The 17942-nt window shown below is 41.1% G+C and overlaps 1 protein-coding gene across 1 annotated transcript in view; it reads left to right on the forward strand.

Moving 5' to 3' along the window:
- Nucleotides 1–12318: 12318 nt before the first annotated feature.
- The window catches only part of LOC135090091 (uncharacterized), a 13691-nt gene continuing 8067 nt past the window's right edge, over nucleotides 12319–17942 (forward strand). The window contains exons 1-2 of the mRNA XM_063986414.1: nucleotides 12319–12347; nucleotides 16226–16819. Of these exons, the coding sequence (XP_063842484.1) occupies nucleotides 16595–16819 (225 nt within the window). The 5' untranslated portion in view covers nucleotides 12319–12347; nucleotides 16226–16594. The remainder of the gene's footprint in view (nucleotides 12348–16225; nucleotides 16820–17942) is intronic.

Raw genomic sequence — 17942 nt, forward strand, 5'->3', positions numbered from 1 at the left:
TAATGAAACGCACTGCACCTCCTCCTTCTCCTCCCCCGCACACTCCATCTCTCAATGAATGCATGAATGAATGTATGAATGAATGAAGGTACTGTGCCTACTTCTCTTCCCCCCCCACCTCACCCTTAGTCTATCTCAATGAATGAATGAATGAATGAACGTGTGTGTGTGTGTGTGTGTGTGTGTGTGTGTGTGTGCGTGTGTGTTACAGAAAAAAGGAAAAAAAAAGAAAAAATGTAGCTGACAACACACACACAACAACAACAACAACAACATCAACCACAACCACTTAGCCTAACCTATAGAACAAAACACCAATAAAACCTAAGACAGAAAACTGGAAACAAAACTACTCTCAAACACTCACAAAACTTTATCAGAATCCATGAAATCCATCAATGAGATTCACCGCAGTCTTAATAATCACTTGCTACAGTTATTACACTGTACACTCCAGGACAGAGACTAGAACACCTACAAACACAATAAAGCTACACCCTCCCAGCTTCCTTCCTGATACATGAGTGAGGCAGTGAAGCAGTGAGACAGTGAAGCATTGAGGCGGAGGAGCAGTGAAGCAGTGAGACAGTGAAGCATTGAGGCAGAGGAGCAGTGAAGCAGTGAGATAGTGAAGTATTGAGGCAGTGAAGCAGTGAAGCATTGAGGCAGTGAAGCAGTGAAGCAGTGAGACAGTGAAGCATTGAGGCAGAGGAGCAGTGAAGCAGTGAGACAGTGAAGCATTAAGGCAGAGGAGCAGTGAAGCAGTAAGACAGTGAAGCATTGAGGCAGAGGAGCAGTGAAGCAGTGAGATAGTGAAGTATTGAGGCAGTGAAGCAGTGAAGCATTGAGGCAGTGAAGCAGTGAAGCAGTGAGACAGTGAAGCATTGAGGCAGTGAAGCAGTGAAGCAGTGAGACAGTGAAGCAGGAATAGAATCAGAAGGGGACTAGTTAACAGTTTCCCAGTGAACGATGATACACTGAGATAAGATGATTTAAGATTTAAGATTTAAGGAGCAATATTGACATCAAATATATGCATAGAAGAAATTACGCATGGCTATCATACATATCATTTTTTGATCACTAGTAGTAAAAGACTTCAAAATAAATCACCAGAATGATAAACAGAATCGTACCTAATCATCTCCAACCCACTTACACACACACACACACACACACACACACGGACAACCCCACCTCCTATCCACCTCTTTCCTTGTGAGTAACTGCACACACACACGCTTACACTTGAAAACATGAGACAATAGGGAACAAATAGCGGGAAACGAGAAAAAAAAATATAACAATGGAAAAAATTAAGTTAACAATGAAAAAAAAAATTGGTGGGAAATGTCAACGAGGACTGGAAAAGAAGTTCAAGTATAAAATTTCATTCACTTGTTCAATGTTACGCTGATGATGATACGATGCCTGCCTGCTTGTCTGTCTGTCTGTCTGTCTGTCTGTCTGTTTGTCTGTCTGTCTGCTTGTGTACGCGCTTCTTTTGCCTGTCTGTTTGTTTGTTTTTGCCTGTCTATCTACCCACCTATCTATTTGCTTATCTGTGTATGTATGTATCTATTTATCTGTCTGATTTATCTGTCTATCTAGTGAATGATCTACTTTTTGTTATCTTTCTGTCTACTTATCTATTTTCTATCTATATATATCTAACTATCAACATACTATCTATCTGTCTGTCTATCTACACACACACTTGCTACCGACCAATCAATCTCTCTACCTAACTACGTATCTATCTATCTATCTATCTATCTATCTATCTATCTATCTACCTATCTATCTATCTATCTATCTACGTACCTGCCTACCTGCCTCTCACATATCAACCGACTAATTGTTGTCATTCACGCGCAATATCATCTGAACCTGCAATAAACTTACAGGAAGAGCATTCAAATCTCCAGGAACAAAGTCTACAGGTGATGTAAACTTGTAAACTGCATACGTAAAACTGAGGTTAGTTAAGTATTTCATTTCAGTCAGCGGCTTTTCGACTTGAAAATGTAAAAGGACATGGTAGTTTTTAAAATGACGTAACATCACCGTTCTAACGAGGCAGTTACTACAAGCTGGTTTAAATCGCTCAGTACTGCAGATGATTACAACTCTGATAACTGCATTTTATTATTACGGAGAGGAAATCTCTAAACTCAGAGCAAGAGATACTACTACTACTACTACTACTACTACTACTACTACTACTACCACCATTATCACAGCTACTAGCAAAAAGCTATTTGATCACGACAATACCTATAACTGCTTTACTAAGAATAACTGAAAAACTGAACACAAAGAAAACGAAGTACCGTATCTTGACTTGCGGCCGTGACTGCACTAAAGGCGGCTAATGTTAGGGTGTAGCTCGCTCAAGACGTAAAGAAGAGAGGCCCTCCCCCCCCCGGTCGGTCACATGAGGGAGTGGGTGCATTCCTCGGTAATTCACTGAGCCAGGAATCCAGTAAGGTCTAGGAGGGCGTGGGAGAACACTTAAGATCCCCCTTTTCCTCCTCCTCCTCCTCCTCCTCCTCCTCCTCCTCCTCCTCCTCCTCCTCCTCGTGTCACTATTACTGCTGTGAAGACCTACTCATACAGCCTTGAGTGCGTGTGTGTATGTGTGTGTGTGTGTGTGTGTGTGTGTGTGTGTGTGTGTGTAGGTAGGTATGTAGGTACGTGGGTAGCAGTTTGTGTGAAAAAAAAAAAAAACGAAACTGCCACATACAACATCACACACACACACACACACACACACACACACACACACACACACACACACACGTTAATGGGTTCTAATCTCACAGGACCTTGCATCACAATCTTGCAGTGACCCGATGCTCTCCACAGCCTATTGTATTTACTTCCCGCCGTCCTTCTTTCCTTCCCTTCCTCCTCTCCTCTCTCTCTCCTTACCAGTTGACTCCGCCTTTCCCTCCTTCTACCTTTCGCCTCTTGAATAAACTCCGTGGTATAGGGATAGTCACGACTGAGAGAGAGAGAGAGAGAGAGAGAGAGAGAGAGAGAGAGAGAGAGAGAGAGAGAGAGAGAGAGAGACCGCTACCTCATCTCACCTCAAACTGCTGATTCATCGCAGGAAAGTTACAGTGCCGTAATACATCCCTTCCCTCTCTCCCTATCTGTTTTTTTGTCTTCCTCCCTCTCTCCTCCCCTCTCTCCCCTCTCTCCTCTTTCCGGAACACCTGAATCCCTCTCCCACCTCTCACAGCCTTCACAAAGACACCTCTCCCTTCTCTCTCTCCCTAAAGTAACACGGCATCTTATATTACATCTTGTAAATAAATTGTTCACTCAGGCAGGTGAAGATGAGGTGAAAATGATGAAGAAGATGAAGGTGAAGAAAAAAGGAGATAAGGATGAAGGTGATGATGAAGGTGAAAAAGATGAAGATAAAGGTGAAGAAGGTGAGGGTAAAGATGAGATACAGATGGTAAAGAAGGTGGAGAAAGTAATGATGAAGGTGAATATTCTGTTTGGTGATTGGTTACAGCGACACCTTCCAATCTCACCTGTCCCCAGTCACCTGTTCCCAATTACCTGTTCCCAATCACCTAGTCACGGGTGGTTACTGATTGTTACCTGCGGGGAGAGGGTAGGGGTCCTTTTATTGTTGTTGAGATTGGTGGTGTTGGTGGTGGTGGTGGTGGTGATGTTGCTTGTGCTCAGGGTCATGGTGGTAGTGGTGGTAGGAGTGGCAATGATGTTGGTAATGGTGATGGTGTTTATTTGTGACGGTGTTAAAAAATAAATAAATGAAACTTTAAATTTCAGAGTAACACGAGTATTTTCACTACATCACCACCACTATGAGTAAGATAGATAATATATAGTCACATTTAATCCCCTCCTGGAAAAAAAAGAAAAAAGAAAACGCAGAACATCCAGATCTTCATAAATAAACCTGAAAAAGAAACCGAAAACTTATTAAACGAAAAAGAAAACATGACAAAAAAAAAAGCCTGAAAAGATAATACATTCCTAAGTAAACTCTAATGTACGAAACACTATCAAGATAACCTCTCAAATCATAATCTTCCTCGCCAACAGTCTTAACATTATCGAGTGAGTTTATAGAGCTAATCACTGAAATAGATCAAAGACGAAACTCAGCACAACCTTAGCCTAATCCAGTGACTTTACGAATACAATCAGCACAACAATTTATGAATACAACTCACGAATACAACGTCAATTCAGTTCAGTGACTTTATAAAACCAGTCCCTGAACCAAACAAATGACAAAACTCAACACAACCTCAACACAATCTAATGACTTTCTGAATACAATCAACACAACAGTTTAATTAAGAGTACAATAAAAAAAAAAAAACTCAATTCAGTCTAGTCACTTTATAAAACTAGTCCCTGAACTAAACAGGTGACGAAACACACACGCAGCATCATCACTACCTGGGAAGCTTTAGCATGATAGTTGCTCCTTGTGAGTGTGACGCAAGGAGACACTGACACTGCGTAATGGTGACGGCATGCAGCACGCCGCCCCTCCCTGGCCTTAACTTGCTTGATTTCCCTTGAATTACTCGCTTCTGTTGTATTTTGTTCAAGGTTTGTTCTCTTTTTTACTCTGTTTTGATCTCACTCGTTTTCTTTCGGTCTTTTTTTTTTTTTTTTTGCTGGATTTTGTTGTTCTGTCATTATTTTCTTTCTTTCTTTCTTCTTCTTCTTCTTCTTCTTCTTCTTCTTCTTCTTCTTCTTCTTCTTCTTCTTCTTCTTTTTCTTCTTCTTCTACTTTTTCTTTTCTTCTCCTTCTTCTTGCAATTTGATTATTATTATTATTATTATTATTATTATTATTATTATTATTATTATTATTATTATTATTATTATTATTATTATTACTACTACTACTACTGTTACTACTACTACTACTACTACTACTACTACTACTACTACTACTACCATTATTATTATCATCATCATTATCATCATCATAAAGTATAATATATATAAGAAGAATAACATATAAAATGGAGAGATCATGAAAAATATACTACCCACATGATGGTCGATATAATGGGAGGAAGGAGCATCACGAGTCACCTTATGAAAATACATGGAACAAAAAGATGAAGGAAGAGAAGAGACGAGTGACAAAACACGTGAAACAGAGGAAGATGCAGAACAATAGCAAATAAAAGTGTTGAAAGAGACATAACACGGCAAACAATAACCAGCAGAGAGAGAGAGAGAGAGAGAGAGAGAGAGAGAGAGCAAACCAACACAGACAAACAACTGAACAAACAAACAAAATCACACCCAAACGCGCAGACAGACAAACAGAGGCACAAAAAGCAGACAAACACTGAGAGAAACAAACAAAAAACACACACACACACACACACACACACACACACACACACACACACACACAGGCATGCATAAAATTGCAATAAATCAACCTAAAATAATGACGCAACACGAAACAGTTGGTAAGGAACACAGTAAAAAGGATCATTAGCCTTTGAACAGGTGTGTAAAAGCCGAACAAAGGTAGCCATTCATCTCGAGAGGCGGTAAAATATAGGGAGGCGGGAGAGGGGTGAGGGGAGAGGGGGATGAGAAGACAGAGAGAACGACGAATAGACGAAATGACGGAAGAACGAAACGAGAGGGATAATAGAAGGAAAGGGTGAGAGGAAGAGAAGGGAAGGAATGGTGGAAACAAGACAGAGAAAAGTGGGGATAGAAACGAAAGGGAGATGAAAGGGGAGAAGGAAGATGAAATGAAGGGATAAGTAGGAGGATGGATTAGAGAGAGAAGAAAGAAATGAAAGAAAAAACGGAAAGAAAGGATGGGAATGGAAATAAAGGAAGGGAAAAATCAGTAGAGGAGAAATAGAGGGAGAAAAGTGGAGGAAAATGAGAAGATAGAATAAGAAGGAAATGTTAGAAAAAAAGAATGCGAGAGAAGAAGAGAGGAGGGAAAATGGAAAGTGAGAGAAAAGAAAGAAAATGATAAGAAAAGAGAGGTTAGGAGAAAGAAAGAGATGAGAGGGAAGAAAGAAGGAAGCAAACAGGAGATTGCGAGAGAAGATGAAGAAAGAGGAAAAAGCAGATGAGATGGAGGGATGGAAAAGAAGAAGAAAGGCAAAGGTGAAGGAAGGAACAAGAGGAAGAGAATAGGTGAAAGGAAAAAAAAGAAATGAACAGATAAAGAAGGAAAAGAGAGGGAATGATGAGGAATGAGAGATGAATAGGAGAGAGAAAAGATGAAAAGATAAGGGAAAACAAGGAAGGGGAAAACTGAAAAGTAGAGAAAGATAAGGAAGAGAAAGAAGAGGGAAAATGAAGAGAAAAAACATGAAAAAGAAGAGAGAGGGGAGAGAAATAAGCGAGGTAAGGAGAGGAATAAAAGAGAGAGAGGGAAGGAAGAAAAGTAAAGGGGAATAAGGAGATGGAAGGAGAGGGATAAAAAAATTGAGGGGAAGGAAGGCAGAAAAGAAAAGAGGTAAGATAGAGAAGAAAAAAAGGGAGAGGGGAGAGAAAGAGAGGGAAAAGAGAGAAAGAGAAGGAAAAAGTGAAGGTAAGATAAGGAAAAAAAAGAAAGGAGAGGAATAAGAAAGGATAAGAAAGAAGGGATAAAAGAAAGGGAAGGAAGAAAAGAGAAGAGCTAAGATGGGGAAAAAAAGAAGGGAGAGGGAGAGGGAAATGAAGAGGGGAAGGGAAAGGGGAAGGGAAGATGTCATGGCGGCAGGTGAGGAGGCTGATCACCTGAGTCTTAATTAATGGGCAGGTGATCGCGTGACGTCACTTCCGGCTGAGCGAGGTGAGGTGTGTTACGTCAGGTGAGCGGCAGGTTGGCTGTTGTTGTTGTTGTTGTTGTTGTTGTTGTTGTTGTTGTTGTTGTTGTTGTTGTTGTTCTACTACTCCTTTTCTCCTTCATTATCATTATCTTCGTTTTCTCCTCTTCCTCCTCCCTCCCCCCTACTCTTCATCTTCCTCCTCCTCCTCCTCCTCCTCCTCATCTTCTTTCTTTTTTTCTTTTCTTCTTCTTTCTTTTCTTATTCTTGTTCTTGTTCTTCTTCATCATCTTTTTCAACTTCTTCATCACCATCATCTTCGTGCTCTCCTCCTCCTTCTCGTCCTCCTCCTCTTCCTCCTCCTCTTCCTCTTCCTCTTCTTCTTCTTCTTCTTCTTCTTGATATTCTCTTCCTCATTGCTCTTGTGTATTTCATAATATAACATTTATTTTTTTCATTTTTCGTACACCTGTACTTGCTGTTCACATAAGTAACTTTTTCATATAAGTATCATCTCCGTTTACTTATTTCATATATTACTTACTACCTTGCCTTCTTTTAATAGGTGCGTCATTTTCTTCTTTTTTTTTTTTGTTTCATATAGCACCTGGTTATAGTTCTGCTTATTTCTATCTTCTCCTCTATGTGTACGTGAATTGTTTGTTTCGCCTTTACTTCCTTTCATTTATCGGTTTGCGTTATGTATTCTGTCTGAGGAACTTCAATGTGCGAACGCGAATAGATGAAGGAGGATATGTGTGGAGAGACAGACGTAATGAAAGACAGATGGAAGGAAAGATGGAAAGTTAGTTGGAAAGAGAGATGGAAATAAAGAAAGAAAGAAAGAAAGAAAGAAAGAAAGAAAAGTAAATAAGAAACGAAACAAAATAGATTGATAGATATACAGACAGACTAAATAGATAGATAAATAAATAAACAGACAGACATAAGTAGATAGATACAAAAATAGATAGACAGAAATGGAGATGAAAAAAAAGATAAGAAAGAGAAAACGTAGAATAATTCAAAACAACGAATAAAAAAATACTAAAAAAAAAGACATACTGAATATCAAGCCAAAAAGAAGAGAAAAAAATATTCTGAATATCGAAAAGGAAAGAAAAAAAAAAGAAAGACAAAGTTATGAAAATATCTAAAGGAAAAAAGTAAGACAATGGCACACACACACACACACACACACACACACACACACACACACAGAGAGAGAGAGAGAGAGAGAGAGAGAGAGAGAGAGAGAGAGAGAGAGAGAGAGAGAGAGAGAGAGAGAGAGTCTGTGTATGAGGAAGGGGAAGGGGAAGGAGGGAGGGGTGAAGGGGAGGAAAGTGGGAGGGAAGGGGGGAGGGGGAGGGATGGGAAAGGGAAAGGTAATAATGGACAATAATTTAGTCTAACAATAATAGGATGAAGAGGAAAGACCTCCTTCCTCCTCCTCCTCCTCCTCCTCTCTCCTCCTCCTCCTCCTCCTCCTCCTCCTCCTCCTCCTCCTCTTCCTCCTCCTCCTTTTCTTTCTTTTTCGTTTTCTTCTACTACTACTTTTGTGTCTGTCCTCTTGTCTGTCTTTCTTTGTGTTTGTTTGTCTCTCTCTCTCTCTCTCTCTCTCTCTCTCTCTCTCTCTCTCTCTCTCTCTCTCTCTCTCTCTCTCTCTCTATCTATCTCTCTCTCATCCGTTCTAATCTTGTCTGCTTTCTTTACTCTTGAGAGAGAGAGAGAGAGAGAGAGAGAGAGAGAGAGAGAGAGAGAGAGAGAGAGAGAGAGAGAGAGAGAGAGAGAGAGAGAGAGCAGACAAACAAACAAGCATACATACATACATCCATCCATACATATATCCAAGCAAACAGACATACAAAGAAAGTGACAAAAAGAAAAAAAACAGCAAGAACTCATCTTCACTTCTTTCACTCTCCGCCCTCCCCTTCCTTCTCCCTTACCCCTCTCTCCTGCCCTCCCCTACGGCACTTCCTCCCCTTCCTCCCATTTAGCTGTTTTACTCCCCGACCGTGACACAGAGCCTTCTAGTGGCCGCATAACGACCTACACACACCTGAGGGGACGACACGCCCTGCCCTCCCTGCCGCTCCCCTTCCCACCTCCTTCCCTCCCCCCGCCAACCACCGTGCAAGGGGAAAGTGACAGCAAGGAGGCTCCCGTTTTCTATTAGTGCCTGAAAATTGTTATGTTTCATTTAGCCGTTTTCTTTGAATGTGGATGATTGTGATTTTCATGGGTTGAATAGATTTTTATTTATATAGGTTTGGTCTTCCTTGTTTGTTTAATTATTTTTACGATATATATATATATATATATATATATATATATATATATATATATATATATATATATATATATATATATATATATATATATATATATATATATATATATATATATATATATATATATATATATATATATATATATATATATATATATGTGTGTGTGTGTGTGTGTGTGTGTGTGTGTGTGTGTGTGTGTGTGTGTTAGGAAAACCGGTGAAGGGAAAAAATAAATAAAAAGTTTGTTCATGATGCCGTTCCTCAAAAAAAAAAGAAAGAAAAGAAAAAAAAATAGATATTACGAATAAATAGAAATATCTTAGTTCTTATTCTGTAAAATGTCGACAATGGTAGTTACTGTTGCTGTATTTTCAAAGGGACTTAACACTGCATTATGAAAAGGATCCACCAGTTATATTTACATGATCATTTCATCACCAGTTTCTCAACTCTTTCAGCGCTATTTGGCACATCTTAATAACTAACCGCTCTGAGACGTCTGTTCTTGTTCACCGCCACCCCAAACCATCACGCTGACTATAAATTGCAGTCTTTTCTTTTTTTTATATTGTCATTTTATCTTATTTTTATTTATTTATTTATCTATTTTGTTTTTTTGTTTTTTTTAGATGCTTATAAATTCTCCACACATTACTTCTGGTGCTGTGAAATTTTCCATACTGCAGTGAAAGGGTTAAACATCATCACCATTTTTCTTTTCTTTCAGAGCACCACCATCTTCTTTTCTTTAACAGCATTCAGTCTCTTCTTTCAGAGCATCACCATTTTCTTCACACGCGCGCCTTTTCAGTGTATTATCTTGTACAACTTTCACTGTCAGTCTGAGCGTCGCCTGATTGCGGGCCACTGTTAGGCAGACACGTGAATTAAGCTTTAATTATGAAATTCCTTACATCAACTAACAGGAAAAGTTTCTTATCTCTTTGTTTGTTATTTCTCATTATTTTCTTTATCATTCATTCTTTACAATTCAGATGCGGTTGCTATTTCATTTCTCTCTATTATCTATTAGGAAATGTTTCGTCTTCCCACTTTCATTAATTCATTACCAAGAAATGTTTATAATTCGTTTCCCTATATTTTTTTTCTTTCAATTAAACGTTTTTTTTTATTTCCTTTCATCTAAGCATCGGAAAATGTTTCTTGTACCCACTTTTTCAAATTTTGTAAAGCATGATATATTTCTTATTCTTATTCTGTCTTTCCTTCTTGTTATTCCCTCCCTTTCATTCAGTATTACCAGGTACTTCTTACTGCCTCTTCTTTTAATTACCATCATGAAAAGCGTGTTATTCCTGTTCATTCATTTACCTCAATAATCTTTTAGTCGGAAAAAAAATATATTGTTGTTTCCCTTTCCTTTCTCTCTTTTATTCATTTTTTTTTCACTTAAGTTTCAAAGCACAGAGAAGAAAAAAATTAGAATATGTTTGTTTCTGGTTTCAAACTTTCCCTTTATATTTGCTACACAGGTGATGGTCTGGCGTGCCTGCTGTGTGTGGTGTTTGTGCTTTATTGACGAGCGGCGGTGTGTGTGTGTGTGTGTGTGTGTGTGTTCATCACGTACGTATTACTCAACAAATAGAAACACCCACATACAGATACATACAGAAAACTACAGACATACACACACACACACACACACACACACACACACACACACACACACACACACACACACACACACACACACACACACACACACGAACGAACGAACGAACAAACGAAAGCACACACTCCCACGTTTCACTTTCTTCTAAACGCTTCGTGAGAGAGAGAGAGAGAGAGAGAGAGAGAGGAGGAGAGAGAGAGAGAGGAGAGAGAGAGAGAGAGAGAGAGAGAGAGAGAGAGAGAGAGAGAGAGAGAGAGAGAGAGAGAGACACGTTCAGTAAGGCACGAAAGCCCTGCATGGAACAAAGTAAAATAAGAAAAAAAGGAAAAGGAAAAGAAAAAAAGAAAAACAAGATTACAAAAGATAAGAGCAAAAAACTTAAGGTACAAACTGACCTCAATTAACACCACCACCTTCTTGTCACGCCTGGAGGAGGTGGAGGAGGAGGAGGAGGAGGAGGAGGAGGAGGAGGAGGAGGAGGAGGAGGAGGAGGAGGAGGAGGAGGAGGAGGAGGAACACAAAGGAACAACAAGAAAGAATAGAGAAAGAATCCATTAATGATCCTTACGAAGCTGTTTGTGATGAACTATACTACCTACAGAAAAAAAAAAAAAGTATAGGATAGCAAGGGCGAAGGCTCCTCCCTACCCACTAACCCCTCCTGCCGTGGCTTACAAGAAATGAAAAAAGATAGAGGTTGAATAGAGATTTTTATAAGAACTATGTATGCAGGAACAATCTCTACTGCAACAACTACTAATGCAAAACAAGAAGTGTCCAGTTATCAACACGTTAGGAAGAAAAAGCTATACTTACTGGGATAACGCTCATATTGGTTGCGTGTTAGAGTATAGTGCTTATCTCTGTTCCTGAAAGCTGTGACTGTGAATAAATTGGGAAAAGACTGGTTGGTAGACAGCTTCTCACCTGAAACCTCTTTGTGTTAATGACAATACGACGCCTGCCATATGAGATGGTCTATAGGACTTTACGGAACAAAAAATAGAGTAAATAAATATGGAAATACATAAATACCTGAATAAATAAATAAATACATCAATAAATACATAACTATTTAACTCACTCATTCACTCACTCACTAAATAAATCAAATCAAAAGGTAGCAAAAAGTTTAAAAAAGTCTGAATTCTCTGGCCATCCTTCATGCAATCTGTAACTTACACTTTTGGATATTAAACTCTCACCGCATCATACTAGACCTCAAAAGCCACAGGAGTTACAGGGCAAAGAATCCATGTCATCAAAATCCCGCTAATAATTCCAAAAAAATTACGAACGAAAACGAATCAGGAAAGAAGCAGAAAGAAAGACAGAACGAGGAAGAGGAGTAGGAGGAGATGAGAGGGAAGTATCAAAAGGGTGAAGAAGAGCAAGAGGAGAAGAAAGAGAAGAAAGAAGAGGAGGAGACATGACCCTGGGAAGAATGACCTGTGACCTGGGCCGGGAATCAGAAGAGGAGGAGGAGGAGGAGGAGGAGGAGGAGTCGGGGCGCGGCAAGTCGGTTCACTTTCCTTTTCCGCCAGTGCCTCTCCGCTTGGCACTATAAAAGAGGAGGTGTGCCAACCCAACCACGCCACACCTGTGCCATCCGCCCCTCAGGTAAGACGCCCCCCACACCTGTGTCCCCCCTCACCCCCTTACCCTCCTATGTCCCTTCCCTGCCCCTCGATTCCTCCTTCTTTACCCATCTTTTTTTTTTTTTTTAACCATTGCAAAAGTCTCTATTCTCTCTCTCTCTCTCTCTCCTCTCCTCCTCTCTCTCTCTCTCTCTCTCTCTCTCTCTCTCTCCTCTCTCTCTCTCTCTCTCTCTCTCTCTTGCTTTCCCTTTTTCACTTTCTCATTTTACTCTCACTTTCATTCCCATACATCTATTCTCTACTATTTACACTCTCTCCTCCTCCTCCTCCTCCTCCTCCTCCTCCTCCTCCTCCTCCTCCTCCTCCTCTTCCAAAGAAGCTGGAGTGCCTAGTGCCACTGTCAGAAGGTCTACATGTGCGTGTGTTTACGTGTTTACAAGTGTCACGCTTCGCTCCCTTCAAGTGTTTGCATTGGTGTCTGTGTTAACCTGGCGACTGACGAGCTGGTTAAAGGAATACTGTAAAGGAGTGATTTATGACTGTGCTTCTGTTAACAGTTTGCTTCTTTCTTCTTCTTTTATTTCTGCTCGTCTGTTTTTTTACTTGTTTATTTATTTTTAGACAGTTTTTTTTTCAAGTTTGTTTATTTTATTACTCTTCTTTCTCTTCTCTTCTCTTCTCTTCTCTTCTCTTCTCTTCTCTCTCTCTCTCTCTCTCTCTCTCTCTCTCCTCTCTCTCTCTCCTCTCTCTCCTCTCTCTCTCTCTCTCAAGAATAAAGAAAGCAGACAAGAGGAGAACGGAAGAGAGAGAGAGAGAGAGAGAGAGAGAGAGAGAGAGAGAGAGAGAGAGAGAGAGAGAGAGAGAGAGAGAGAGTTATGAAACATTTCGCCGTCTCACCTCATCTAGTTTCAACAGATAGAACAGATCACTGGGGTTTTGAAGAGAACTTACATGATTCTAGAAATAGTTTAACGAGGATTCTGGCCCACCATTGGGAAAACACTAATGAGAACCTGACTAAATATTTCTGTGGCCTTTGAAAATATCCCTTATGAGAGGAGAAAAGGCTTAGGCACACGAGTCATAGATGAATGGCTAGATCAATATAGAAGGTATGTAGATTAAATCAGAATCTAAACACAGATCTACTGATGCATACAAAGACGAAAAAATAAATAAATAAAACACACACTTATGTATACCAACCAACTTGTGTATGAATATAAAGTCACTGAGCACGAGTCATGCATGAATAGATAAACCAACACATACATAAAGACAGAAGATAAATATTAATACATTACATACGAAGACAAGAAATGAGACGCACACACGCATGTACACCTCACACCGCATGCGTGAACGAAAAGATTCATACATACATGCCAGACATCACACAAACACACACACACACACTTAAACACACCGCGCTTGAACACTTGAAAGATTACTTTTTATCTCATTGAATAAAAAAAAAAAATAAAATAAAATAAAAAATCTCACACAACACACACAAGAGGACAGGAAAGCTATTCTTCCTGCCTTGCTATGTCACAACTCAACTCGCATAGATAGATAAATAGATAGATAGATAGATAGATAGATAGATAGATGGATAGATAGATAGATAGATAGATAGATAGATAGATAGATAGAAAGACAGATAAAAGTTCACTGACCACAAAAACACACATATTTTTGATACACTTGAAAACCAGGTCCAGTATACATTCTTTACAACATACAAGCAAATGAACAAAAACGACACAAGGAGTATAATCACAAACATGAAATAAATACAATATAAAAAAAAATCCAATAACCGCAAGAATTACAGGTGAACAGAGGCAACAGCGAAGAGAGAGAGAGAGAGAGAGAGAGAGAGAGAGAGAGAGAGAGAGAGAGAGAGAGAGAGAGAGAGAGAGAGAGAGAGAGAGAGAGAATCCAGGCTCACTTTGTCTCCACCTATCCAAAATAAACGATAAGAAAATGAAAACGAAAGTGAAAATTGATAACTAGTCAAATTGAATGTAATAAGAGAGAGAGAGAGAGAGAGAGAGAGAGAGAGAGAGAGAGAGAGAGAGAGAGAGAGAGAGAGAGAGAGAGAGAGAGTAGATGGTAATTTGAGAGCTTCTGATGAGATCTCAACCTAAACCTTTTACTTAATGAAATAATGACGATGATGATGATGGCGAAGGTAGGTTTGAGAGAGAGAGAGAGAGAGAGAGAGAGAGAGAGAGAGAGAGAGAGAGAGAGAGAGAGAGAGAGAGAGAGAGAGAGAGAGAGAGGAAGTATGACATTAAGCGTAGGAAAAGGAGAGGAACACAGAGGGAAATCTCTCTCTCTCTCTCTCTCTCTCTCTCTCTCTCTCTCTCTCTCTCTCTCTCTCTCTCTCTCTCTCTCTCTTGCATTACACCTCAATCCTTATCTTTCCTTTCCCTTAGTCTCCCTTTGTCTATGGATCCTACCACTCCCTCTTTCACTCCCTCCCTCCCTCTCCCTTCCTCCCTCCTTCCCTCTCCCCTTCCCCTTCTCTTCCTCCCTCCTTCCCCCCTTCATAATCCATGTGCTCTCTCTCACGCCTTAGCAATGACACAGTAACCCCTCTTCCCTCCTCCTCCTCCTCCTCCTCCTCCTCCTCCTCCTTCCTTCCTCCTCCTCCTCCTCCTCCTTCTCTTCAATAACTCATCTTCAGACTTTTTTTCTTATTCTTCCTTCTGTCTTTTTCCAAGCACACAAGGAAGGAAGGAAGAGAGGAGGGAAGGAAAGAAGGAAAGGAGGGAGGAAGGAAGGAAGAAAGGAAGAATGGAAGGAAGGAGGGAATGAATGAATGAATGAATGAATATATTAAGGAAGGAAGGAAGGAAGGAAGGAAGGAAGAATGGAAGGAAGGAGGGAATGAATGAATGAATGAATGAATATATTAAGGAAGGAAGGAAGGAAGGAAGGATGGAAATGAGTGAGAGGATTAACAGATGAAAGTAGCAATGAGGATCTGGATGAGGCGAAATGCATGTGGATATTGTCATGTGTGTGTGGAAAGATTGTGGATAGAGGCGTGAGCAAAGGTTATGTGGGTAGAGATGTTGTGGAGAGGAGAGTGGAGTGTGTGTGTACGTGGGATGACTAAGAGTGAATAGGAGGGGATGTGGATGAGCTTGTGACATGTGGAGAGGATGTGGATATAAGAGAAATGTGGATGAGTGGAGTTTATGAATATGTATGTGTTAACTGCTAAGGAAGAAGGAACTAAAGAAGATGGATGAATGAGGGAAAAGGAAAACAAGAAGAAGAAAGACAGAAGTAGGGTTGTTTAGTGTGTGTGTGTGTGTGTATGTGTGTTTAGTAGGGTGTGGGTATCTAAGTAGGGTGAATGTGTAGGGTGTGGGTTTGTAGGGTGTGGTGTGTAGGGTGTGGTGTGTCAGCGTGGCGGGAACAGGTGTTGGTAAGGGGCGTGAGGTGAAGGAGAGGTGACGACAACCTGTGGGAACCTTAATTGGGGGCACCGGCTTGTCGCTTTCCTCACCATACACCTGGCGATGGAAGAGGAGGAGGAGGAGGAGGAGGAGGAGGAGGAGGAGGAGGAACACAAATATGAAGGAATATAAAGGAAGACAAACACAACCATATCTCGTCTATATAACTATTTTACACTAAATACTAGTGAAAAAGACAAGACAGCAGAGAAGGAAGAGGAGGAGGAGGAGGAGGAGGAGGAGGAGGAGGAGGAAGAGGAGGAACAAGAAAAAGAAAAGGAGGAAGCAACAGAGAGGAGGAGGAAGAGGAGGACAATGAAGACAATGAGAGAAACAACAATAGCAACAGCAATGACAAAAAAAAGAAAAAAATAACCCTACGAAAAAGCTCAAAATTGTCACTAACACACCTTTTCTCCCGCAGCACAAGACCTGCACCCCGTAACACCACTAGTCAGCCGTCCACCACCACACCACCACCACCACCACCACCACCACCACCACCACCGGGCCGCAGAGGAGAGCACAAGAGAAAGGAGACAGAAAAAAGGGCCACTTCACATGCACAAGGCAATTTAGGAGCCCCGCACCTGAACACATCCTAAAAAACACCTTAAAGAACCCTTAAAGAACCCAAAAACAAACCTAAAACACCGCAAACCAATCCTAAACACACCAAAACACCCCAAAACACAAAAAAACACATCACAACACAAAACACACTAAAAAACACGAAACCAACCCAAACAACACCCAGAAACACCCCAAAGCACACCCCACAACACCCACTACCATGGCCCACACCTCCTCCCTGGCCCTCCTCCTGGCCGTGGCGTGTCTGGCGGGCGTGGCCACCTCCCGCATGGCTTGGGTCTTCCCTGCTGACTATGAATTCGTGGTGGGCCAGGTGGTGCAGCAGTTCACGTGCGAGGGGCGTCCCTATGGCTACTACGCCGACGTGGACAACGCCTGCAGGGTTTTCCACATTTGCCTACCCATTCCTGACAACTCTGGCCAGGTGAGTGACTGTGGAAAGGGGAGGGAGATGGGGAGGTGCGAGGGAGATGGGAAGAGGGAGATAATATGAGATGAGGGAAGGCGAATGAGGAGGGGAGGGATGATGGATTTAGAGGGGAGAGAAGGTGAATTGGGAATGGAGGGAAGGAATGGGGAGGGGAGGGAAAGCGTGGGGAAAAGGGACAGGGAAGAGAAGTGGGAGGAAGAACTGGGGAAGGGTAAGAAGAGAAGAGGGAAGGGAAGGAAGGCAGTGGGATAAGGAGCAGGGAAGGGAAGAGGGAAGGAAGGAACGGGAAGGGAAGGGAAAAAGATGAGGAGGGAAAGGGAGAGGAAAGGGGAGAATGAGGAAGGGGTGAATTGGGATACAGAGCAGAGGAGGTAAGAAAGAACAACGGGAGGGAAAGGGAGAGGATAAGAAAGGAAAAATGGAAAAGAGAATAAGGGAAGGGAAGGGAAAGATAAAGGGGTGCAGGATGAGGAAGGGAAAAAGTGAGAGGAAGGAACGGTTAGGGATGGGAAGGAAAGGACGAGGATGAGAAAGGAAAGAAAATGGGAAGAGGAGAGGAAGGAGAGGGAAAGAGAGGAAAGAAAGGGGAAGGAAAATAAGGAAAATGAAAAGAAGAAGAATAAAAAGAGGAAGGGAAGAAGAAGGAAAGCGAGAAAAAAAGAGATGAACACAGAAAAGGGGCAAGAAAAAGAAGAAGGGGAAGAAGATGAAGAGAAACAAAGTGAGAGGGAGTGAGCGAATGAGGAGTCTCAGAGGGGAAGATGAAGTGAAGGTGAAGGAAAGCAGTGACGAGGGCCAGAGGTGTTTCAAAATAGCAGGTCGAGGCGAGCATGAGTCACTGGGGAGAGGAAGGTGAGTGAAGGTGACGGGGATGGTGAGGGAGGTGAAGAAGAGGAGGAGAAGGAGGAGGAGGAGGAGGAAGAGGAGGAGATACAAAGAAGAAAAGAGGAAAAAGAAGAAAAGTCAAACGTCAGATAAATATGAAATTGAGAAGCAAGAAGTGGAGGAAGAGGAGAAGGAAGAAGAATAAGATGTGGAAGTGGAGAAAATATAACAAGAGGAAAATATAAAAGGAGTGAAGAAAATACCGCAGAAAATATGAAATAGCTATGGAAAT

This window comes from Scylla paramamosain, chromosome 34 (genome assembly GCF_035594125.1).
Source record: "Scylla paramamosain isolate STU-SP2022 chromosome 34, ASM3559412v1, whole genome shotgun sequence".
NCBI classification, from domain to species: Eukaryota; Metazoa; Arthropoda; class Malacostraca; order Decapoda; family Portunidae; genus Scylla; species Scylla paramamosain.